General features: G+C 45.6%; 1 protein-coding gene across 1 annotated transcript in view; it reads left to right on the top strand.

Moving 5' to 3' along the window:
• The first annotated feature begins 15,727 nt into the window (after positions 1–15,727).
• Positions 15,728–26,766, top strand: part of LOC129013909 (protein FAM169BP) — an 82,624-nt gene continuing 71,585 nt past the window's right edge. The window contains exons 1-3 of the mRNA XM_063652358.1: positions 15,728–15,855; positions 16,524–16,593; positions 20,302–20,401. Of these exons, the coding sequence (XP_063508428.1) occupies positions 15,740–15,855; positions 16,524–16,593; positions 20,302–20,401 (286 nt within the window). The 5' untranslated portion in view covers positions 15,728–15,739. The remainder of the gene's footprint in view (positions 15,856–16,523; positions 16,594–20,301; positions 20,402–26,766) is intronic.

Below are 26,766 nucleotides of genomic sequence, written 5' to 3'. Positions count from 1 at the left end.
TTTCAATCTAATATATTAAAGCCATCCTCTTGTGGGCATTTCATTTGCCTTTTCATACTTGCTCAGTTTTAAATACCTTAAAAATATTTGTTGTTTTAGAGTAATGTGCATCTCATTCTTCTGTTGGTGTGTTCATCAGTTTAACCCTTTGGGAAGGCTAGGATCTTAATAGGTTTATAAAGTAACATTGGAAACAGTCTAAGTCTGTCACAGTTTGGAAGCTGCCAGTTGAATTTTATTGAGGGGAAGAGTTAAAGGAGAAGGTCAGCTTGGCCCTCACCCTGCATCTGCAGCTTAGCAGCAAGTTCTGCCATGTCCATTGCCAAAACCTGGCTCAAGTCTCCCATCTCTCTCTTCAATGCCATCTTCAATGCCATCATTAGACTAAGTTGTCATTGTATCTTGCCTGAACTCTTGGCACTCTGATTCTCTGATTTGGTTTCCTATTGCAGTATATTCTAGAGGAAGCAGCACACACACACACACACACACACGCACACACACACACACCCTACTGAATGAATATCTTTCTCCCTCTTGCAAGTTTTTCAAAGTTGATGTTAAAAATTATGAATGCATGGGCAAAGGATTTGAACAGATATCTTTCTTCTTTCTTTTCCTTCTTTCCTTCTTTTCTTTCTTCTTTCCCTCCCTCCTCCCTCCCTCTCCCCCCCTCCCTCCTTTCGTTCTTTCTTTCTTTCTCTTTCTCTTTCTTTCTTTCTTTCTTTCTTTCTTTCTCTTTCTTTCTTTCTCTTTCTTTCTCTCTCTCTCTCTTTCTTTCTTTCTTTCGAGGTCCTGTTCTGTTGTCCAGGCTGGAGTGCAGTGGCACGATCTCAGCTCACTGCAACCTCTGCCTCCCATGTTTCGTCATGTTGGCCAGGCTGGTCTTGAACTCCTGACCTCAAGTGAACCGCCTGCCTCGGCCTCCCAAAGTTCTGGGATTACAAGCGTGAGCCACCATGCCCAGCCTTGAATAGACATGTCTTCAAAGAAGATATACACATGGCCAATAGGCTTATGAAAAGATGCTCAACATAACTAATCATTAGAGAAATGCAAGTCACAAAGCATGAGAACTGGCTGGGCATGGTGGCTCACGCCTGTAATCCCAGCACTTTGGGAGGCTGAGGTGGGAGGATCACCTGAGGTCAGCAGTTTGAAACCAGCCTGCCAACATGGTGAAACCCCGTCTGTACTAAAAATACAAAAAATTAGCCAGGTGTCATGGTGAGCACCTGTAATTCCAGCTACTTGGGAGGCTGAGGCAGGAGAATCACTTGAACCCAGGAGGTGGAGGTTGCAGTGACCCAAGATCGCTCCATGGCACTTCAGCCTGGGCAACAGACCAAGACTCCATCTCAGAATAAACAAACAAAACAACAACAATAACCAAACAAAAACATGAAAAATGACAGGTGTTGCTGAGGATGTGGAGAAATTGGAATCCTTGTGCATTGATGATGGAAATGTAAAATGGTGTCACTGCTGCAGAAAACAGTGTAGAAGTTCCTCAAAGAAGGAAACATAGAATTACTGTATGATCCAGCAATCCTGCTTCTGGATATATAGCCAAAATAATTGAAAGCAGGGACTTGAACAGATATTTGTACACCTGTGTTCACAGCAGCCTTCTTCACAATAGCCAGGAGGTGGAAACAACCCAAGTGTCCATTGCTAGACGAATGGATGAACAAAACGTGGTCTATACATATAATAAAAAGAGGATGGTTTCAATAAACCTAATAATCTGAAAAAAATATTATTCAGCTTTAAAAAGGAAGAAAATTCTGACATGTGCTACAACATGGATGAAACTTGAAGACATTATGGTACATGAAACTAACCAGTTGCAAAAAGACAAATATTGTAAGAGTCCACTTATCTGAAGTACCTAGAGTAGTGATATTGATAGAGTTAGAAAGTGAGATGGCTGTTGCCAGGGAGGGTTAATCACTTCTGTACAGGGAGTACAGAGTTCAGTTGGTAAAATGAGAAGGTCTGGAACTAGGTGGTGATGATAATTGCACAACAGTGTGAATATACATAATGCCACAAAACTGTATACTTAAAAATGTTTAAATGAGAAACTTCATGTTATATGTATTTTACGTCCGTGAAAACAATCTAAAATAATAATGTGTCACGCTTTTCCATATAAAACAAAATGTTTGAAGGAAGGGGCCAGATATTCAGTGTTTTTAACATTTTATTTTTTATTTATTTAGTTAGTTCTTTTTTTTTTTTTTTGAGACGGAGTCTCACTCTGTTGCCAGGCTGGAGTGTGGTGGTGTGATCTTGGCTCACTGCAACCTCCACCTCCCAGGTTCAAGCAATTCTCCTGCCTTACCCTCCCGAATAGCTGGGACTACAGGCACGTGCCACCACACCTGGCTAATTTTTTGTATTTTCAGTAGAGATGGGGTTTCATCATGTTAGCCAGGATGGTCTCGATCTCCTGACCTTGTGATCCACCCACCTTGGCCTCCCAAAGTGCTGGGATTACAGGCATGACCACTGCGCCTGGCCTATTTTATTTTATTTTATATTTTGAGATGGAGTTTTGCTCCTGTTGCCCAGGCTGGGGTGCAATGACGCGATCTCGGCTCACTGCAACCACTGCCTCCTGGGTTCAAGTGATTCTCCTGCCTCAGCCTCCCAAGTAGCTGGGATTAGAGGCACTCGCTACCATGCCCAGCTAATTATTTGTATTTTTAGTTGAGACAGGATTTCACCATGTTGGCCAGGCTGGTCTCGAACTCCTGACCTCAGGTGATCCACCCGCCTTGGCCTCCCAAAGTGCTGGGATTACAGTCATAAGCCACCGTGCCCGGCCAACATTTACTTATTGTGTTAAAATATACATAACATAAAATTTACCATCTTAGCCATTTTTAACTGGCATTAAGTAAATTCACATTGTTGTGCAAGCTTCATCACCATCTATCTCCAGGATTTTTTTAATCATCCCAAACAGAAACTCTGCAAACATTAAACATTAAAAGCTCCCCACTCTTCCTTCCCCGAAACCCCTGATAACTTCTGTTTGCTGCTTCTATGAATTTGCCTATTTTAGGTACCTCATATAAGTGGAATCATTCAGCACGTGTCCTTTCGTAACTGGCTTATTTCACTTAGCATAATGTCCTCAAAGTTCATCCATATTGTAACATGCGTCAGAATTTCCTTCCTTTTTAAGTCTGAATAATATTCCATTGTATGTGTATACCATATTCTGTTTATCCACTCACCCATCAATGGACACTTGAGTTGCTTCTATCTTTGGGCTATGGTGAATAATGCTGCTATGAACGTGGGTGTGAAAGTTAGTTCAGTGGTATTTTCAACAGTGCGATGCTGAGCCCTGGGTGCCGTTTGCACAGTGTGTGGGTAGGACAATAGAAATTAGTAAGTAGGTGAGTCAGTGAAGGCTCTGCTAGAAATCTCAAGACCTGGGTTTAAGCCCCAGCCTCATTACTAATAACTTCTTGTTTTTGAACTTCTGTTTCCACACCTGAAAAATGGGGTTAGGGCTTCGTTCTTCATTGCCTTCATAGGGTTGATGTAAGTTTCAAACAAGAGAGGAAATGTGAAAACCCTTGGTAAACTAGAAAACTCTATGCAAATGTCAGGTTTAAAAGAGCACTTTTTTCTTTTTTTTTTTTTTTTTTTGGGAGACAGAGTCTCACTCTGTGATCTTAGCTCACTGCAACCTCTGCCTCCCAGGTTCAAGTGATTCTCCTAACTCAGCCTCCCTAGTAGCTGGGACTATAGGCGCCTGCCACCATGCCCGGCTAATTTTTGTATATTTATTAGAGACAGCGTTTCACCATGTTGGCCAGGATGGTCTTGATCTCCTGACCTCATGATCTGCCTGCCTCGGCCTCCCAAAGTGCTGAGATTACAGGCATAAAAGAGTACATTTTAATATAGCCTATCACCATATTTTGTAATACCATACATTTTCTCCCAGTAAGTACTTCGGAAATATTGTTTATTTGCAGAAGGCAGAATGTTATATTCCTTTACCATTTCTTCAATTTAAAACTGAATTGGTACCAATATTGCAACCTTGATACAAATATTAGTATTCTGCATGTATTTCCTCATTTACTTTTCAGTTTTACACAAATGAGTTCAGTGCCCTCGTAAAAATATAGTCATCTTAATGCATTTTCAATTATTTGGAAGTGACTGCATTTTCCCTGAGTAAATCATTGTCTAAGTTCAAGATGAACACGTTCAACACCATATGTTTTTCGAGTGCAGCATATCTGAAGTCTAAGTACTTAGACAGTGTGCACCAACTTAATCCAGAACTAGGCTGTGCAGACGAGGACCAATGTGCTTTCAAGTCTCCTCATCGCTTGCACAGAACTAGGCATGCCAAATACAAAAACATTTTTTTTTTCCTTTTCAGAGGTTTTATTGTTTGAAATGTAATAGATGAACATGTAAGGATGTGATCTTTGGATGACAGTTTTTAAAGCCCATTAATAGACACAATTTGGGGGTAAGTTCTGAGAAATGTTCTTCTGTGACTAATGGGTAAACGGATTATGGTGACGAGGGGTTATTTTTCTTCTCATGTGTGCTGTGTGGTTTAGGGCTTCGGATCCATGCTGGACAGTTGTTCCACCACAGCATTTTCCCACCAGCTTTGAGGCCACCGCATGGTGTTGTGCTATTACTGACACTGGGATTTGGTATTTTTACAAGTTCTTGGTCAATTAAATTCAGGATACGAAGAGTCGGGCTTTCCGTGTTTTCCTGTGCATATGCCAAAGCCCTCTTCCTTCCTGGAAAAGGTTAGACAAATAGAGCAACATCATGATGACCACAGGGATGGGGTGGCTCATGGTCAGCGGCGAGGGAAGCCTGAGCTTCCTGCACGGTGTCAAGGTCAGGGACCCGTCTTTGGTTACCATTCAAAAGGAAGCAGATATTTGAGGCGTTATATCCTCCTGTCTGTCCCAAATGTAGAGACCCATTGGTCCCCAGACGTGACACCTCTTTGAATACAAAAGGAACAGTATGTTTTAGTCCCACCTCATCTCCTTTTGATTGATTCAAAGGGAAAAAATAGTTTTTTTCTTGTAAAAGTGCCTAAAAGTAAGAGGTACCAATGCTCAGATTACAAGACCTTCTTATTAAAAGCAATTAGGATTATATAAACCTTTGTGTGGGTGGCACAGAAAGGCATCTGCATATTTTACCTTCTTAGATTTGGGAAAAGTGATTTATTCTCAGTCAAGGCAATGACAAGTTGCAAGTTGTCCAATACTAAATATGTGATAACAGAGCAACAGGCTGCCTGTCAATTACTGGGTAATAGAACCTTCACCGCCACCACCTGCAGACCTCCAGCAGCGCCTCCCCGTTCCCTGACAATTTTGCTCATCTGCTCAAGAAATTCTAACATATTCTACATTCTGTCTTCCAACTTAAAAAAAAATTCTTTGCTAAGAATATTTTGGCAATCAGATGCTCTTCAAAAAACAACAAAAATATCCAAGTGTTTATTTGCCTTACCTTCTGTTCTCTCCTCCTCTGTGTAGAAGGATGCGCTGCTGTCACCATGACTCAAATGGCCATGAGTTCTTATGCTCTGACCTTGAACTCCGGGTGCTTGCCTGTTTGCCTTCTGTCTGACAGTGATGGGTCCTCCCACTGTGACTTCATTCCAAAGCACTCTTCTCCAAGGTGGTTTTGTTACCTGTCAACGTTCTGGGACAAAGGGTCTCTAGTTAAATACGTTTGGGAAATAAATGCTGAGTTAAGCAAACTCTGTTGTTGCAGGATTTCCAAAAGTCCTTGATTTCTGATAGGCGCAGCATGCCACCCTTTTCTAATCTTGCTGACTTCAGAAACCCCCTTTCATGAGCATATCTGAAGCATAGCTTGTGCAGCTAGCATTCCGAAGATGCGCTTGGGAAAAGGCCAGCGTGATACCAGGGAGGTTGTAGTGATGACTGCACAAAACCTCAGATTCTTTGATATTAAATAAATGCCAGGCACTGCCTTGCACAACTGTGGGCATTCCTTACTGAATCCAACAGCCCTCCTTAAAAAAAAATTAAACATAAGCATACTTTAAGTTAAAAGTAGCTCTGAGTTTTAAAGTATCATGTGGTGAGGTTTGGAGGCTCAGAATGAAGTTTGCATTTGTGAGTATTGAGTTTTCTTAAAGCATACAGCTTAAGAACACGCAGCTCTGGGGACTGGACTGTGCTGTGAAGCACACACCTTCCTAGAAATCAGGACCCCTGCTACATTTCTGGTTCTGGATTCTGAGCTACTGAGGTGGCATTTAGAACTCTTCTTTAGATGCTACGCCACTACCATGGGTGTGCAGAACACCTGGGTTCAGACCCCTGCAGAGCTCTTGCCACAAGCTTCCTGTATTTTCTGATGTTGTCCTCTTTCTGATTAGAAACTAGTTTTCATGCTCTCTGCTAAGCCCAAAATTAGTCATTTAACCCCCCTACTTCTGGCAGATTTCTTATTTAATAAGGATTTCTTCTATAATAAATTCCTTTTATAAGAAAATTGATTTGTGAAGAAAGAAACAGACCACCTATGTGACAAAATAAAGAAAAACAAAAATAAAAAAAGGTTTTGTATAAGCAGTATCTATTCTTAACTATTATTTAAAAATAGGGCTTGAGGCTGGGCGCAGTGGCTCATGCCTGTAATCCCAGCACCTTGGGAGGCCGAGGTGGGTGGATCAGTTGAGGTCAGGAGTTCCAGACCAGCCTGCCCAACATGGCGAAATCCTGTCTCTACTAAAAATACAAAAAAATCAGCTGGGCATGGTGGCGGGCACCTGTAATCCCAGTTACTCAGGAGGCTGAGGCAGGAGAATCGCTTGAACCGGGGAGGCAGAGGTTGCAGTGAGCTGAGATTGCACCACTGCACTCCAGCCTGGGTGACAAGAGTGAAACTCTGTCTCAAAAAAATATATATATAATATACGTATATATATATACATATATACGTGTATATATACGTATATATATATACATATATACGTATATATACACACATATATGTGTGTATATATACATGTATATATACACGTATATATGTGTGTATATATACATGTATATATACACGTATATATGTGTGTATATATACATGTATATATATACGTATATATGTATATACGTATATATGTGTGTATATATATACGTATATATGTATATATACGTATATATGTATATATACGTATATATACGTATATATATGTGTGTGTGTGTATATATATATACGTATATATATATATGTGTATACTTGATGGTCAGGTGCAATGGCTCACACCTGTAAGCCCAGCCTACGTATATATGTATATATATGTGTATATATGTGTGTGTATATATATATGCGTATATATGTATATATGTGTATATATATGTGTGTATATATATGTACATGTATATATATATGTGTATACCTGATGGTCAGGTGCAATGGCTCACACACCTGTAAGCCCAGCCTATGTATATATGTATATATATGTGTATACCTGATGGTCAGGTGCAATGGCTCACACACCTGTAAGCCCAGCCTACGTATATATGTATATATATATGTGTATATATGTGTGTGTATATATATATACATGTCTATATATATATGTGTATACCTGATGGTCAGGTGCAATGGCTCACACACCTGTAAGCCCAGGCTACGTATATATGTATATATGTGTATATATGTGTGTGTATATATATATGTACGTCTATATATATATGTGTATACCTGATGGTCAGGTGCAATGGCTCACACCTGTAAGCCCAGCCTACATATATATGTATATATATGTGTATATATGTGTGTGTATACTTGATGGTCAGGTGCAATGGCTCACACCTGTAAGCCCAGCCTACATATATATGTATATATATGTGTATATATGCGTGTGTGTATATATATGTACGTCTATATATATATGTGTATACCTGATGGTCAGGTGCAATGGCTCACACACCTGTAAGCCCAGCCTATGTATATATGTATATATATGTGTATATATGTGTGTGTATATATATATGTACGTCTATATATATGTGTATACCTGATGGTCAGGTACAATGGCTCACACCTGTAAGCCCAGCCTACGTATATATGTATATATATGTGTATATATGTGTGTGTATACTTGATGGTCAGGTGCAATGTCTCACACCTGTAAGCCCAGCCTACGTATATATGTATATATATGTGTATATATGTGTGTGTATATATATATGTACATCTATATATATATATGTGTATACCTGATGGTCAGGTGCAATGGCTCACACACCTGTAAGCCCAGCCTACGTATATATGTATATATATGTGTATATATGTGTGTGTATATATATGTACGTCTATATATATATGTGTATACCTGATGGTCAGGTGCAATGGCTCACACCTGTAAGCCCAGCCTACGTATATATGTATATATATGTGTATACCTGATGGTCAGGTGCAATGGCTCACACACCTGTAAGCCCAGCCTACGTATATATGTATATATATGTGTATATATGTGTGTGTATACCTGATGGTCAGGTGCAATGGCTCACACACCTGTAAGCCCAGCCTACATATATATGTATATATGTGTGTATACCTGATGGTCAGGTGCAATGGCTCACACACCTGTAAGCCCAGCCTACGTATATATGTATATATGTGTGTATACTTGATGGTCAGGTGCAATGGCTCACACACCTATAAGCCCAGCCTACATATATATGTATATATGTGTGTATACTTGATGGTCAGGTGCAATGGCTCACACACCTGTAAGCCCAGCCAGCACTTTGGGAGGTCAAGGTAGGAGGATCGCTTGAGCCCAGGAGTTTGAGACCAGCCTGTAGTGAGACCTTGTCTCCACAAAAAAAATTAAAAAATGAGGCAGGAGGATTGTTTGAGCCTGGGAGGTGGAGGAGGCTGCAATGAGCTGCGATTGCACCACTGCACTCTGGCCTGGACAACAGAGTGAGACCTTGCCTCAAAAAAGCAAGCAAACAAAAAGACTTGAATACTACTTCATAATTTTGTGTCCTTAAAAATGTGTTCACATTATCTGGAGCAAGAATTGTTCTTACTGTAGTTGAAGAATGACAGCCCACGTTACTAAAAAAAATCAAGTGATTTCAGCCAGCTTTTCCCATGACACATTGCCTCATAGTTACTGCCAGGTAGTGGCTTTCGGCAAAGTCCAAGTTTCTAAGAGTGGGGCTAGTAAAATGTAAAATATCTTCGGTAATGTTTCTTAAAATAATGGGCCCATATGATACAAATTACATTTGTTAAACTGAAAAGATTTTGCTAACCTTTATGGTAAGGTAGTCTTTGAAGAGAATATTTTGCTAGTGATACTAAATCAATGATTAATTGCAGAACCTTGATCCCGTTCAAGGTCTTCATTAGTTGGCCTTGCAGTTTACATAGGAAGGACCAAAAGGTGCTAGGAAGGGCCTTGGACATTAGGCCTTGCTGGACTGATCAGCAGTGGCTGACCCAGCCGTGGTCGTGGCTGATGCGACAGGCAGTGGCCGAGGGAGTGAATCGCTCTATTGCTGCAGCCCTGGGAACCCAAGCTTTGATACGAAGATTCTGAATGATTTAAGTATTTTCCCTAAAGAACACCTTAAGACGTACCATTATTTTTGTTTATAAGGTAACCACGTCAACATATGCTTAAAGGGAATTCTTAAATTTGGGGTTTGCTGGGGGTTTCAGTTTCTTTACAGTCTGCAGTGAATTATCGTTTTAACTGTGTGCCTTTTTCATAAAAGCATTTTACATTGTACTGAAAAGATTACATTCTTTTGGCTTTGGAAAAATATTTCCTGTTCAGTTCAAGCCATTACAGCCTGTTAGCATTTCACATCTGGAAGCCTGTGCCTCCCGTCACCAGCGAAGCGAGTGTGGCGGCCTGGCTGGGCCCCCAGCGCCTGCGTAAAGCGCCGGGACTTGTTTACTTCCCAAAGCTCAGCCTTGCGGGTTTTCGGGGAGTGAGGGGGTTCTGAGCGGGGGAGAGGCGCTTCCTTGCTCCCAGGGCAGGGTTTTGTGTGTGTGTGTGTGTGTGTGTTCATTCTTCCTGGGATGGAGATGGAGGGGTCTTCCTCTTGGGTAATGAGGGGGGTTTCTTTCTCCCGGGGGTGGGGAGGGGAATCTTTCTTCCTAGTGAGTGTTGCATCCCCCCTCCCCTCATGTCTTAAGCAGCTATTTTTCACTCCCGCCCAGTTTTCCAGAAAGCCAACCCAAACATTCTCCGTGTGAGAGGGAAGTATCCCTCAGGGAAGAGAACAAATTTGAACAAAAAACGCTGGGCAGCCTGCGGCCTTGGTGTGGGTTGGAGCTGCAGGCCTCAGTCTGGCGCCCCTTGTCACCAGTCACCCAGGCTGGGTTGAGGGACAGCCTGGGAGAGGTGGCCCTGGTGCCTGCTCTGTGGCTCTTCTTCCTGGGGACACAGGGGACTGCGTCCTGCTTTCAATCTTTAAAAGAGAACCAAGCCTCTGGGTGCCACGTTACTTTATGAGCATTAAGCTCTCCCCCAGTTTGCTGTGGTCTGGGAGGGTTAATTTATGTGGCCTCCGGGACCCTGCTCTCCGGAGGTGGGCCTGATGCTGCCCCCACTCTCAGGATCATTGAGCTGGGCTGTGTCTGCTGATCCTGGTGGCTTCAGTGCTGAGAACACTCCCCCAGGGACCTGTCCCTGTGGCCTCTTGGGTGGCCAGGCACTGGATAGAGCTCTGGGGCAGTGGTGTCCTGGGACAGAGTCCACTGAGTTCTTTGAGGGAGTGTGACAGCCCCTGCAGCATAACCTGCAGGGGAAACGATTTCATGGTGTGGAAGGAGCAAAACATTCACTGCATTTCTCCTGATCACATGTGACCAGAAATGATGCCAAGCAAGCCTAGGCTTCCTGCGAGAATCAGGCAGGACCCTGAGCACCCAGGCCTCAGACCTGATGGCCTTGGGTGAGGTGCCCCCCTCCCTGCAAATCCAAATGACCACAGTGTCTTAGCACTCCCCTGGCAGGAGGTCAATTCACAAAGGGCCAAGGTCAGCATCTTTTTGGGGCTGGTCAATCATGCTCTTCGGTTGAACTTGCAACCTTGCTGTAGGAGACGGGTGGTCCAGATCTGACAAACATCTTTCCCAGAACACGGGGCCAGCGACAGACAGTAAAAATCAAGGTCAGCTCTCTCCTTGCCCCTTAACGCTGGAGTTCCTGGGTGTGTTTTGAGAAAGGTAGCTATTGGAGTTGGTTTCCATGGGAGGAGCATGCAGCATGCATGCAGGCCCCAGGGTGGAAGCAGCCCTCTCTCCAGTTTGTTTTTCTTAATTTCTTTGAACGTTCAGTGAATCTTTTTTCAGACTTGTGGGAAGCCACTTGCCCAGTGAGTTGAAATGAATAGCAGTTTCAACAGAGAGCTTAGTTGAACAACCACCCAAATGGACTAAATGCTTTGTATGGGAAAAGCATAGGAAGGGGTCTTCGTGGTGGGCTGGGGAGGGGAGGGAAGCTGTGTGTACTCGGCATGCCCCAGCTCCTCTTGTTGTTGTGAGTTGGGGAGTGACTGCTCTGAGACAGAGTTGAGGTGTGAGTTAGGGAGTCCTGCAAGACAGAGGGTGTGGCCCACATGTGCTCATACTATCCTAGGCTGAACACAGGACTCAGTGTCCCCCAGAGTCCTTGCCCTTGTGTTTTAGGGCTCCAGGAGAGAGCTGGCTGCATTTGAGGTGGGCCTTGAGGATGGACAGGCAGAGAGACCTCTGCAGCGGAGGGCATAGGGCACCCTGGGTACGGCAGGGGAGGGACCTGGGATTTTTTTTTTTTTTTTTTTTTTGAGACAGTTTCACTCTTGTTGCCCAGGCTAGAGTGCAGTGGGGCGATCTCAACTCACTGCACCCTCTGCCTCCCGGGCTCAAGCGATTCTCCTGCCTCAGCTTCCTGAGTAGCTGGGACTATAGGCACCTGGCACCACGCCCAGCTACTTTTTGTATTTTTAGTAGAGATGAGGTTTCACCATGTTGGTCAGGCTGGTCTCAAACTCCAGACCTCAGGTGATCCACCCACCTCGGCCTCCCAAAGTGCTGTGATTACAGGCGTGAGTCACTACACCTGTCCTGACCTGGAACTTTTAAATGGCATTTGAGCTTGGTAAAGGGGGCTGTTTTGATCCGGTCAGTAGCACCATCTGAATGTTTTACACAGGTTTTGAAATCAGATAGACCTGGGCTGATGCCCCAGTGCTGCCCCTTACTGGCCAAGCGTTATCCTCTAGAGGCCTCAGTTTCCTCTTCTGTAAATGAGTTAAGCAGGATTCAGTGAGATCACGGGTGTGGAGTGCTCAGCATCTTGTTGGCAACTGGAGCCCAAAAGACATCAGCTGCTGTTGTTATTTTAATTGGTGGTGGAGGGAGGGCGGATGGATGGATGGAGCAGATAGTTATTACAAGATGCTGAGGGCCTGGCCCAGTGGCTCAAGCTCTTAATCCCAGCACTTTGGGAGGCTGAAGTGGGTGGAATGCTTGAGTCCAAGAGTTTGAGACCAGCCTGGCCAACATGGCAAAACCCCATCTCTAAAAAAAAAAAACAAAACAAAAAACAAGCAAACCACCACCAACAAATATTATCCAGGCATAGTGGCTTGCACCTGTGGCCCCAGCTACCTGGGGGACTGAGGTGGGAGGAGACCTTGAGCCTGAGAGGTTGAGGCTATGGTGAGCTGAAATTGTACCACTGCACTCCAGCCTGGGTGACAGAGTGAGACCCTGTGTGAAGAAAAAGAAAAGATGCTGAGGCCCTGAGCTAAGGGATGAATGTCAGGACAATGGGAGAGAGGTGGTATAGGCTCAGTTTGGTCTTTATGGCAGATCTGAGTGGTCCCTGAGTAGGGAACTGGGGTGCCATTGCGGATCCATTTGGCTCCTAAGCTGTGCACCTGGAGGGCCCAGTAAGGAGTAGGGAAGTCTTGTAGATTCAGGCCAGGGGGCTGGAAGAATGTGTTTACTCAGCTGTTTATTTACCACTCTGTTTGCCCATGACAGTCTCACCCTGGAAAGTGGAGGACAAGGAGGTTAGGCTTCTGCAGAGGCTGATTCCTGGTCCACTGAAGCTGTTGACATCCTCCAAAGTTAGGAGCCTTTCCCTCCAGGAACTATTCCCAGCGGTGAAATTCTTCCTAGGCAAACTTGGTGGACTGAAGACTTCATGCTTTTGCCACTTATTGCAGTCTTTGATTCCAGAATTGTGATTGGCAGGGGGAACGGTGCTTCCGAACCAAGCAGGGGAAGCTGCCGTTCCACAAGGGGCACCAAGTGTTTACGTCCAGACTTTTCTTGGGGGAGGAGGGGAGAAGGAGGAGGGGGAGGAGGAGGGGGAGGAAGAGGAGGGGGAGGAGAAGGAGGGGGAGGGGCAGGAGGAAGAGGGGAGGAGGAGGAGGGGGAGGAGAAGGAGGAGGAGGGGGAGGATGAGGAGGAGGAGAAGGAGGAGGAGGGGGAGGAGGAGGGGGAGGAGGGGGAGGACGGGGAGGAGGAGGAGGAGGGGGAGGAGGAGGAGGAGGGGGAGGATGAGGAGGAGGAGAAGGAGGAGGAGGGGGAGGAGGAGGGGGAGGAGGGGGAGGAGGAGGGGGAGGAGGGGGAGGACGGGGAGGAGGGGGAGGACGGGGAGGAGGAGGAGGGGGAGGAGGAGGGGGAGGAGGGCGAGGACGAGGAGGAGGAGGGGGAGGAGGAGGGGGAGGAGAAGGAGGAGGAGGGGGAGGAGGAGGAGAAGGAGGAGGAGGGGGAGGACGAGGAGGAGGAGAAGGAGGAGGAGGGGGAGGACGAGGAGGAGGAGAGGGAGGAGGAGGGGGAGGAGGAGGGAGAGGAGGAGGGGGAGGAGGAGGGAGAGGAGGAGGGGGAGGAGGAGGAGGACGGGGAGGAGGAGGAGGACGAGGTGGAGGAGGAGGGGGAGGAGGAGGGGGAGGAGAAGGAGGAGGAGGGGGAGGACGAGGAGGAAGAGAAGGAGGGGGAGGGGGAGGAGGAGGAGGGGGAGGAGAAGGAGGAGGAGGGGGAGGACGAGGAGGAGGAGGAGGGGGAGGAGAAGGAGGAAGAGGGGGAGGAGAAGGAGGAGGAGGGGGAGGAGAAGGAGGAGGAGGGGGAGGACGAGGAGGAGGAGGCGGAGGAGGAGGCGGCAGTTGCTGTGGCAGCCTCCTTCTCCTATGGGATGCTCAGAGGTGAATTGGAGGCTGAGGTGGGGTCCACAGATTGGGGATACAGCCCCCTCCCCACTTGGGGACATGCCAGCCAGAATATTTGGTCACTGCAGAGTTGGAAACCGACTGCTGCTTCTCAGCTGAAGTTGGATGCTATCTATTTGTTTTAGCTGGCCGGGTGTGGTGGCTCACGCCTGTAATCCCAGCACTTTGGGAGGCTGAGGCAGGTGGATCACTTGAGGTCAGGAGTTCAAGACCGGCCTGGCCAACATGGTGAAACCCTGGCTCTACTAAAAATACAAAAACTAGCCAGGCATGGTGGTGCGTGCCTGTCGTCCCAGCTACTTGGGAGGCTACGGGACGAGAATTGCTTGAAACCCGGAGGCTGAGGTTGCAGTGAGCCAAGATCGCACCACTGTACTCCAGCCTGGGCAACAGAACGAGACCTGTCACACACACAAAACCATCATCTGAGTATTCAAGGATATAATTTACCTCCAAAAGTAAGGTGAGAGGAAAGAGATGCAGAGGAAGAGTTGATGAATAACCAACACATTAATATGTATGATAGCCCGTCTGCGTGTGGACATGTAGTTTTGTAATTCATACTAGCAGTCTTCTTACAGAGTCTTACAAAGAGTAGCCCAATTAAAGCAGAAGAATTGGCATAATCTTATGAACCTGCACGGCCAATGTAAGCTAGCAAAATAATAACTCAAGCTGGATTTTGACCAAGTTATCAAGTTCTATCCTGTTAGTCTCATGCTCAGGGTGCCAGCATGTCTGCATGGTCTCTAGGCTGACTCTACAGCCATCTAAGAGGGCTCACGCTTCATCTCCTTGGGGTTGGGGCCAACCCTGCCGTCAGGAATGCTTTCTATTTTCTTTGGTACCCTCTGCTGGGCTGCTTTTTTTTGGTTTGTTTTAATTTTTTTAAAAAATAGGTGAGCCAGGCAAGGTGCAATGTGACTATAGTCCCAGCTACTTGAGAGGATGACTGGAGCCCAGGAGTTCAAGTCCAGCCTGGGCAACATAACCAGACCCTGTCTCTAAAAAAAAAAAAAAAAAAAAGAAAAAATTAAAAAAATAGGTGAATATAATTTTTAGAGCAAGTGTTCACTTTTTTTTTTTTTTTTGGGACAAAGTCTCGCTCTGTTGTCCAGTCTAGAGTGCAGTGGCGCGATCTCTTATCACTGCAAGCTCCACCTCCTGGGTTCACGCCATTCTCCTGCCTCAGCCTCCTGAGTAGCTGGGACTACAGGCGCCCGCCACCAAACCTGGCTAATTTTTTTGTATTTTTTTTAGTAGAGACGGGGTTTCACCGTGTTAGCCAGGATGGTCTCGATCTCCTGACCTTGTGATCCTCCCGCCCCCGCCTCCCAAAGTGCTGGGATTACAGGCATGAGCCACCGTGCCCGGCCCAAGTGTTCACTTTTTAAAAAACTCCTCAAGGAATAAGTGACTTTCCTTTCACGAAAGAGTAAAACTAATGTCCTTTCTTGCCTCTTTCACCCCAGCAGGCTTGTATCCAGTAGATGTTTTGGAAGATGATCCTGACGCACATCAGGAAGCAGCTCTGGCTTACTATGCCTCACTTAGGGAAGGGGCTGGGGCCCCGTCTGAGGTTTTCTGTCTTCCCACTGGGGAGAAGGTATGTGTGATCTTCGTTGGTGAAGAGCTCTGTAAAATCTAATTCACAGAGTAGAATGTTATTGAAAGAATATAATAGATTAAAAAAAAAAAAATTCTGGAGTGAGTATTAGAATAAGCGCACCCTCAGAAACAGAATGAATCCTGCGTTGGGATTCTGGAGTCCAGAGTTGCCAGGCAGTGAGCCAGACAGCCCGTGTGAATGTCTACCGCTGACTTACTAGCTGTGTGACCTTGAGCAAGTGTCTTAACCTCTCTGGTCTTGGTATTGTCATCTGTAGACTGGGGACAATAACAGCACATACCTTATAGTGTGGTTATGAGGATTAAGTGAGATACTGTGTGCTATGCCCAGCTACCTCGGTTTCCCCATTTGTAAATGAGGGGATTGGTTGGTCTTCAGTCTCCAAGGTTTGATTCAGTTCTAAAACTTTGTGATTTGGAATGAAGTTATATCAGTTTTGATTTTTAGCACTGATACAATTCTATGCATTTTGAGTAGGGACCGAAAAGCAACAGAGAGAAATGAAAACCATTTGTTAGGACAGTAGGATTGTGGGTGAAATATTAAAATTGTGTTACTTTTAAGATCTTTATTTCCCTCCCCGCAGTAAGTAAAAAGAATATGTAAATTTTAGTCAATACCTATGTCAGCTACCTTTCTTTCAGATTTGAGGCTGATCTGCTGAAAGAGACAAAGTTTTCTTGTTTTATACGGATACAGTTTCACTCATACCAGGTATTGTTATCTGGCGGGCAAAGTTGGTTGAGAAAGACAGGGTTTTATTTGCACTGAAGTTGTTCCTGAGTTAATGAAAACAATGGCTTGCACAGTTTATTGTGTGGCTTCCTTGAGATTTTGGAGATGCTAGCTCTCAGTCATTCCCTGAAGAATCCAGCGCTCATCTGTGATCAAAAGCCTCCACGTTTTTGATCTGCAGACGGAGGTCGCTTTCCTCACACGCTTCTAGCGCCCCCTAGTGGCTATTAAGCCAAAAAGGCAAAAGCTCCGTCAAGGCTAGGGGCTGTCTTAGTGAGCCAGTGTGGTGAGGGGCAGAGTTGCATGGAGTGTGGGGGTGCTAGGTCATCTCGGAAGTGGGGAGAATTACAAGAGTTAGCCCTGAAGTACTTTAGGATGGAGTTTCAATCATCTGCATTTATTTCACACTTATTTATGGATTACATTACTTTCACCCCACCCCAATATGTAGTACGCTCAGTGAGTGAAGAATTTTAGCGTTATTAGTGACAACATAAAGACAGCTACTAAAATTAAGTTGTTTTAATGTGATAGAAATGTGAAATGACTTTACACCTATTTCCTGTTTCCCTTTCTAAAAAAAGGAAATTTTGGCTGGGTGCAGTGGCTCAACACCTGTAATCCTAGCATTTTGGGAGGCAGAGGTGGGCGGATCACCTGAGGCCAGGAGTTCGAGACCAGCCTGGCCAATATGGTGAAACCCCATCTTTACTAAAAATAATTTTAAAAAAAATTTAGCCAGGTGTGGTGGTGGGCGCCTGTAATGCCAGCTACTTGGGAGGCTGAGGCAGGAGAATCACTGGAACTCAGGAGGTGGAGGCTGCAGTGAGCCGAGATCACACCACTGCACTCCAGCCTGGGCAACAAGAGTGACTCTGTCTCAAAAAAAAAAAAAGAAAGAAAGTTTCATGAAAACAATCATTTGATTTCCTACTCTTTTACTATTTTTGTAGTTAATAACAAATGGGAGGCCGGGCGCGGTGGCTCACACCTGTAATCCCAGCAGTTTGGGAGGCTGAGGCGGGCAGATCACGAGGTCAGGAGATCCAGACGATCCTGGCCAACATGGTGAAACCTCGGCTCTACTAAAAATACAAAACATTACCTGGGTGTGGTGGCACGTGCCTGTAATCCCAGCTACTCAGGAGGCTGAGGCAGGGGAATCGCTTGAATATGGAAGGTGGAGATTGCAATGAGCTGAAATCGCGCCACTGTGCTCCAGCCTGGGCAACAGACGGAGACACCATCTCAAAAAAAAAAAAAAAAAAAAAAAAAGAAAGAAAGAAAGAAAGAAATGGGAGCCATCTCCTGCCATTTAGGATGTTGAAATAGTCTAATTTGGAATAGTATTGGACCTCCTCATTGCTTTTCGAAGGTTTAACTTTTCTTTTTGAATGCAGAGAAGTTTTTCAAAATAAAGAGAAAGATAAGGAAGTAGTTTGAACGTACATCATGTCATTTCACTTTGGTCCTCCTAAAAATATTTGCTTTTGATAATTAACTCTTTTTCCAGTCTTGAAATTGTCCTATCACATTTAAGATACAATAATATTAATAGTTATCGATTTTTCTGATTATAAAACAGTACATGCTTGTCGTTTAATATTTAGGAACTGTTACAAAGGATGGAGAAAGTAAAATCTTCCATAGTTAACTGCTGTGAGCATTTTGATGCGTTTGCTTTTGACTTTTGTATTTTTGCATTTCTTAAAACATAGGTGAGATTACTCTTTGAATACAATGTGGTTTATAACAAGCACCCTTTCTTTTTCTTTTTTCTTTCTTTCTTTTTTTTTTTTTTGAGGCAGGGTCTCTGTCTGTTGCCCAGCCTGGAGTAAAGTGGTGTGATCACAGCTCACTGCAGCCTCCACCTCTCAGGCTCAAGCGATCCTCCCACCTCAGCCTCCCGAGTAGCTGGTACTACAGGCATGTGCCACCATGCCCAGCTAATATTTTATTTTCTGTAAAGATGGGGTCTCACTATGTTGCCCCAGTTGCTTTCAAAGTCTTGGGCTCAAGTGATCACTGAGGCCTCCCAAAGTGCTGGGATTACAGGCATGAGCCATTGCACTCAGCTGTTTTTCTGTGTTGATCCAATGCTTTGTAAACGTTGGGTTTAATGGCCTGTAACAGCTGACTTGTGGATGAACCATGTTGCACACAACCTTTTGGGAGGGCCAGCTTGGGGACTCTTCATTAAAGTGACGCCAAAGACCAAGACATTTATAGGTTGCTAGATTTGTTAAGAAATAGTTCTCTGAAACTGTGGAGGCCTGCTGTCAACTTATTTGAAACAAAGTTTTGCTCTTGTCACCCAGGCTGGAGTTCAGTGGCACTATCTCGGCTCACTGCAACCTCCACCTCCCAGGTTCAAGCGATTCCTCTGCCTCAGCCTCTCGAGCAGCTGGGATTACAGGCGCTGGCCACCATGCCCGGCTGATTTTTTTTTTGTATTTTCAGTACAGACGGGACTTTGCCATGTTGGGCAGGCTGGTCTTGAACTGCTGATCTCAGGTGATCCGCCCGCCTCGGCCTCCCAAAGTGTTGGGATTACAGACGTGAGCCACCGCGCCCGGCCGCTATCAACTTTTAACAAGCAACCTGCCTGCCTAGCTCAGCCAATGTGTTCTTTTGTAATTTTCTTATACCGTTCTTGGTTTTTAAAACAGACTTGGTGCCAGAGCACATTGACCTTTTTCATTTGATGACCACAAAGAGGGCTTTGGATGTGGGCACTTGGGAGAAGCCTCTGGGACAATCTCAGTATTAGAGACACTGGTTTCCGTCTCATATAACAAACAAGTGCCCAGAGTTGAGCTTCTCTGTCCCAGGGCTGACAGGGAGCCTAGACTGGGCCTGTAGGGCCCAGAGAATGTGTACATTTCTTTTCCTTTCTTTCTTTTTTTTTTTTTTGAGATAGGGTCTCACCCTGTTGCCCAGACTTGAGTGCAGTGGCACGACCTCGGCTCACCGTAACCTCCGCCTTCCAGTCTCAAGCGATTCTCCTGCCTCAGCCTCCCAAGTAGCTAGGATTACAGGCATGTGGCACAACCGCCCGGCTAATTTTTGTATTTGTAGTAGAGATGGGGTTTCACTATGTTGACCAGCCTGGTCTTGAACTCGTGACCTCAAATGATCCAACTGCCTTGACTCCCAAAGTCCTGGGATTACAGGCGTGAGCCACTGCGCCTGGCCAAAGGTGTGCATTTCTTGAGACTGCTTGCTGGACTGAGCCAGGGCAGCAGGCAGCCTGAGTGGCATCCCGGGTGGAGGCGGGCACGTCCCAGGCTGTGTCCATACAGTGGCCACCTGGGAGAAGAGCTGGGCCGGTGGGCAGATTGGGATCCAGAAAGCTGCTGCGGTAGGAAGCATTTGGAAGGGAGAGCCGAATGGTGATTGGCCGACAAGTAGGTGTCTAGTTGACACATGGATAGATGGACGTGTGGACATGGGGAAGAAAAGGTGTGCTGGGTGGGAGATGGGAGAAGAAGTTTTTGAAATTCCCCTTGTGTTTAGCTCAGCATGGGGAAGGTTTCCATTTTTTGTGATGTCTGTGTTCTGTCAAATTAAGCCTGTGTTCCGTGCAACAGTGTTCTTTCAATGCATACCATGCTAATTAATGTTAAGTAAATTCCCATGCCTGTATTATGATGAAATAACAAAACGGTTATTTTATTATTTTTTCAGGTGAAATGTGAAGCTTCATATGTCTGCTTTTGCACGGTGCACCGTGATGAACCTCAACATAAGATACTGGTTTTGGTTAATCCCCAAGACACAAAGACAGGTTGGTGGTTATTAATGGATTTCAAAAAACAGGCATCTTGACTTCATCATATACAATGGATGGAATCAAACCCCTAGGAGATGATGGTTGTGCTCATAGGCTGAACTTAGAAGGACATGAAAACAGAACTGATTTATTTTCAGCTTTTAGGGATCCAGCAGTGCATTCATATTTCTGTTTATTGACATATATATTGTTGTTGGGTTTTTTTTTTTGTTTTTTTTTTTTTTTTTGAGATGGAGTCTCGCTGTGTCACCTAGGCTGGAGTGCAGTGGTGCGATCTTGGCTCACTACAACCTCCGCCTCCTGGGTTCAAGCGATTCTCCTGCCTCAGCCTCCTGAGTAGCTGGGACTACAGGCACCCGCTACCACGCCCGGCTAATTTTTTGTATTTTTAGTAGAGACGGAGTTTCACTGTGTTAGCCAGGATGGTCTTGATCTCCTGACCCTGTGATCTGCCCGCCTTGGCCTCCTAAAGTGCTGGGATTACAGGCGTAAGCCACCGTGCCCAGCCTTTTTGTTTTGTTTTTTGACATAATCTTGCTCTGTTGCCCAGGCTGGAGTGCAATGGTGCAATCTTGGCTCGTTGCAACCTCTGCCTCCCAGGCCCAAGCGATTCTCCTGCCTCAGCCTCCTGAGTAGCTGGGACTATGGGTGTGCCACCACGCCTGGCTAATTTTTTTGTATTTTTAGTAGAGATGGGGTTTCATCATGTTGGTTAGGCTGGTCTTGAACTCCTGAGCTCAAATGATCCTGACCACCTTGGCCTCCCAAAGTGCTAGGATTACAGGTGTGAGCCACCACGCCCGGCCTCTATATTTGTTTTTGTGTTAAAGACACTAGAACTGCCTGTTGCCCACAGCAGCAGGCCTCAGAGCTGCTTTCGAGGTTGCCGTTCTTGTTAACAACAGTGCACAGAATTGCAAGTTCTGAGTCAGGTCCTTTTGTTGGAGTGTTGCCACAGTCCTGTGCAGCCAGGGGACCATTCTCATCTCCTACATTCAGACAAGGACATGCGGCCTCTGAGTGGTGGAGTAACTGGCCTAAGACCACACAGTTAGGGCATGGTAGGGACTTTTTTTGCAAGGTGATGACTGGGTGGGGTTTTGTGTCTGGTGGTGAAGTTGAGGTAATCTGTAACTCATTCATTCTTCCTCTGTGTTATGGAGAGACCATTTGTGGCTGGATTTCAGATCCTCGGAGTGAGTCCTCTGGAGAAGAGGCACCACCAGGCTCCATGGCATCTGGGGCAGGGGCCTGGGGGCCATGGCAGTGGGCAGTGTGAGGTGGGGAGCAGAGAAGGGGTACAGCCCGTCTGTCCTCCCTGAGAAGAAGTGAAGGAACTCGTTTCAGTGAGGGCTCTCAATTTAATTTTAATCCTATGCAGGAATTTTCTCCTCTATTATACCTATGTTTTATCTTGTGTTTTGCAGATCTCTTACAATGGCTGAGTATTGCTTTCCTAATAAGAAATAATAATAATACATCTTAATTGGTGACATGGTTTGGCTGTGTCCCTGCCCAAATCTCATCTTGAATTGTAGCTCCCATAATTCCCAGGTGTTGTGGGAGGGACCTGGCAGAAGATAATTGAATCATGAGGGCAGTTTCCCCCATACTGTTCTTGTGGTAGTGAATAGGTCTCACAAGATCTGATGGTTTTATTTTTTTATTTTTTTTATTTTTTGGGGGGGATGGAGTTTTGCTCTTGTTGCCCAGGCTGGAGTGCAGTGGCACAATCTCGGCTCACTGCAACTTCCACCTCCCGGGTCAAGTGGTTCTCCTGCCTCAGCGTCTTGAGTAGCTGGGACTACAGGTGTGTAGCACCACGCCCAGCTAATTTTTGTATTTTTAGTAGAAACGGGGTTTCACCGTGCTGGCTAGGCTGGTCTCGAATTCCTGACCTTAGGTTATCTGTCCGCCTCGGTCTCCCAAAGTGCTGGGATTACAGGCGTGAGCCACCGTGCCTGGCTGATCTGATGGTTTTGTAAGGGGTTTCCGCTTTCGGTTGGCTCTCAAGCTCTCTTGCCTGCAGCCGTGTAAGACAGGCCTTTTGCCTTTTACCGTGATTGTGAGGCCTCCCAAACCATGTGGAACTGTGAGTCCATTAAACCTCTTTTTCTTTATAAATTACTCAGTCTCGGGTATGTCTTTATCAGCAGCATGAAAACGGACTAATACTATTGGTCAGCCCTCCTTCGATGATGTGGTATCTGGTGAAAGTTTGGGGTTATGGATCTTTTACTATTTCTGCAAATGGGGGCCTCCTTCAGCTTCCAGCTTCCTTAGACATAGACCTTTGCCTGTCACCTGCATGTCCGTCTGGCACCTGTACTCAGAGGATGCCCCGCATGGTGTGTGTCACAAAGCCCAAGGTGACATCTTTGGGGCAGGCTATTCTGCACGTCCTCAAGGCCTCTGTCTTTGCTAAACGTGAAACTCAAGTGTGCTTAGCTAGCTGTGTGGGAGTTTTCAGCATGCTGGCAAAGCCGCCTCATTGCTTCAGGGCTGGAGGTGGCTGAGATGTGTGTGAGAGCTCTCTGTCAAGGTTCAGGGTGCTTCCTACCTCCGTCTGGTGGAGCCTTGGCTGTTGTGAACAGAGGGCCTATGAGAACCTCAGGCCTTTGATATTGCCTTGGATTTGTGACTCTACCACCAAGTCGCTGAAAGTACCAAGATGTACCCACATGAACCCTTCAGTGCACAGATTGTCAAAAACTCTAAGAATATTGTTTGCCCATTTTAAGAAAATGCTCACATATCAGCTGCCCCACCACCCCCTTTTAGGCATTTAACAATATTCTGGTTATAGGTCTTTAACTACAATTTGCATAATGTAAACATATGACTGACTCTTATAAATCTGTTTCTCATTTGTATTGGACTTAATTTTTTTGTTGTTTTCAAGAATGTACTATAATAAATATTCATAAGCTCCAAGACATCTCACTATGGACCATTCGTTATATATAATAACACTTTAAATAACGTTTCGAAATGTTTTCCTACTGCTGTGGGCTCAATTGTGTTGGCTGTGATTTTGCATGCTTTCAAAAAAAGCACTCAGGTGTTCCTGGAGCCCCACGTTCTCGCTCTTTAATCCGGTATTTGGAAGCAGACACGAGTTCTTTCCCAAACACATCGCACATTTCCAGAGCATGTCTTGTGGCTTGAAGCATGTGGACTGTGCAGCAGCCGATGGTATCAGGGACCCTCTTCACAGCTTTGACAAATGTGTCACCTCCCCTCTATGCTTAGCTGTGACCGTGGAGAATGCTATCACTAGTTCCTTTGTCACTTTCTTGGAGAAGTTCTATTTGTGAAGGCCGTGCATGTTTGTGTGTTTGTGTGTTTAAATGGAAGCTAAAGGAATCAGAAGCTGTATGATAAGCCCTGGGTATGAGTTAATTATTGATAAGGTGGCTGAATCCATCACAGTCACTTCCGATAACTCCGCAAGCAAATGAAAAACATCCTGGAATTGTGAATTCCCCTGTGGCAAGTGGTTATCCTTCGTGGTGGCAGTCTGCTGTTACGATGTAAGTAATGAAGCTTTCCACCTTTCCCCTTTAAGAAACTGTGACTGCACTTTCCATAGAGCAGGGGTGAGAGCAGGTGCCCTTGTTCCTGTGGCTCCTGGCGGGCTCTTTCTGGATGCTTCTCTGGACAGAGGCTGGTTTATATTCTTTGAGGGGACATGGCTGAAGTCTGCCAGGAACCTCCTTTCCTAGGTTGCTCCTGTGCCTTTGTAAGGACTTCAGCTTTCACTTATGTCTCCTTATTTGTTACTTCATTTATTTCCGCTTGTTTTGTTATTCTCATTTGTTAATTATTAGTGGATCTCAAACGTTTACAAATATTAAAAAAACTTCTCTCATCAAAAAAGTTGGGGCCTTTTTCTGATCTTCCGTGTAAAATCAAAACCACTCATCCTACTCTTCAAGACTGACATCAGATGATGACCTTCAGCTTTTCTTGTTTCTTCCTGTGTCCTGTGCAGCATAATAGGATGAACATGGACTTTGACGTCAGATGGAGCTGACTTGGAATCCTGGCTCTGCCAGCTGACTGGCAGAAGGGATAAGTTATTTAACCTCTTTGAGCATCAGTTTCATCGTTTGCAAAATGGAAACAGCTTGCCTACTTCACAAGACAGTTGTGAGAACGAAATTATTTATGGCAGGAAATCTGATGCATTGGACCATCCCAGGGCAGAGCCTAGGCATGAAATCTGCAGGACTCCCGGGCTCCTCCGGGAAGTGCTCCCTGGCTTGTTCCTCCTCTGTCTTTGCGTGTTGTGCTAGAGAAGTTTGGATTTCAGAGTGGGGGGCCTGTTTGTTAGCTTCTGGTGAAAGTTTGGCAGTTGGAATCACCACCCTGGCAGATTTTGCTTGGGGACTTCCCCAGGGACAATCATAGTCTGTTTTTGAGCTACTATTCTTGGATTATTATTATTTTTTTTTTTTTGAGATGGAGTTTTGCTCTGTTACCCAGGCTGGAGTGCAGTGGCACAATCTCGGCTCACTGCAACCTCTGCCTCCCAGGTTCAAGCTATTCTCCTGCCTCAGCCTCCCAAGTACCTGGGATTACAGGCGTGTGCCACCACACCCAGCTAATTTTTAGTACAGATGGGGTTTCACCGTGTTGGCCAGGCTGGTCTCAAACTTCTGACCTCAAGTGATCCACTCACCTCAGCCTCCCAAAGTACTGGGATTACAGGCCTAAGCCACTGCGCCCAGCCTCTTCTTGGATTCTTATTAATTGTCAGAAAGTTGTTCCTTATACTGATCCAAACTGCCTCCTTGTACAAATGTCATGCAGTCCATCCAAAAGCCCCAACTGATCAGGGAAGGGCTGGAGCGGATGTGTCTCGATGCCCCCTGGGTTAAGAGACAGTGGCTCTCATCAGGTAAGCCTTAAGGCAGGTGCGATGTGGCACTAATGGAATGATAGGTCCAGCTCAGTTATAGCTTAGTTTTCTTTGGTGCTGCTCAGGCTGTGACTGAAGCAAACAGCACTTATCCATGGAGAGTAATGGGGATGATGGATGAGAGGACTTGAAACCTTTTGAGCAACGCTTGAGGAAACTAGGGCTATTTCACTTTCGAGAAGGAATGCAGGGGTCTGGAAACTCATGGTTTGAAAGGGTGTTGAGGTCATTAGCTCCAGTGTTTTCCAAGATGATTTTGAGGAGGTGCGGCTGAATTTCAGACGGAGAAAAAGGATGATCTTTTGGGTTTTAATTTTCAATATTTTGAGGAAAACATTTTTGCTTCCTGCCAATATGCCTTTAGTGCTTGACTAACACTTTTTAATCTCCTTTTTTATTTTTATTTTTGAAAAAAGACAGTAGGCCTCCTAGCTGAGTACCCTTAGCTGGAATGCTATGTTTTTTCTTTGTAAGGTATTTTTATAATTATAGCAAATGATGCCTCATTTATGGCAGGGCTAATAAGAGGACAGGTGGTGTCCAGATGTGTCAAAATCACGAAGGTGTTTTCTGGGAGGCACTGGCCTGTGGTCTGGGCCTCTGCACCCCCAGGAGCCTGTTCTATTCTGGGATAGCTCTGATTGTTAGAACATTCTTCATGAGGAGCCCAAACTGATAGGGCCATATGCCTCTCCATTGGCCTTGTGCCTCGCGTGGGGTCATACAGGTAGGTGGTTGTGGCTTCTCCACTCAGGTGTGCTGTATTTTCAAAGTCCTCCCCTCCACCAGATCACACATCTCTCAGTCTCCAATTGCTTCTCCTGGGATACAGTCTACAGAGCTTGTCACATCCTGGGTCCCTCTTTCGGGCCTAGGCTTCTTTTAGCACGACATCAGAACTTGTGTCATGGGTGCCATTGTGGGAAGCACCTGGGTTTTGTAGTAAGTTAGTCCTGGGTTCAGATCCTGGCTCTGACCCTTAGGAGTGGGTGGTCCTGGTGAAGTTCCTGAGTGTCTCTGAGCCTTATTTTCCTGCCTTGCGACTTGGTAGTGTGGCCTGTGCCCAGCAGCAAGGCATCACCAGGGAGCTGGTTAGAAATACAGGATCTCAGCTGGGTGCCGAGGCTCACGCCTATAATCCCAGCACTTTGGGAGGCCGAGGTGGGTGGATCACCTGAGGTCAGGAGTTCAAGTCCAGCCTGACCAACATGGTGAAACCCCGACTCTACTAAAAAAATACAAAAATTAGCCAGGCGTGGTAGCGGGTGCCTGTAATCCCAGCTACTCGGGAGGCTGAGACAGGAGAATCGTTTGAACCCAGGAGGCAGAAGTTGCAGTGAGCCAAGATCATGCCACTGCACTCCAGCCTGGGCAACAAGAGAAAGACTCTGTCTCAAAAAAAAAAAAAAAAAAAAAAAAAAGAAAGAAATAAATA

Source organism: Pongo pygmaeus, chromosome 16 (genome assembly GCF_028885625.2).
Source record: "Pongo pygmaeus isolate AG05252 chromosome 16, NHGRI_mPonPyg2-v2.0_pri, whole genome shotgun sequence".
Classification (NCBI taxonomy): Eukaryota; Metazoa; Chordata; class Mammalia; order Primates; family Hominidae; genus Pongo; species Pongo pygmaeus.
The sequence above is the reverse complement of the archived record's forward strand: the minus strand, read 5'-3'. Positions and strand labels throughout refer to the sequence as shown.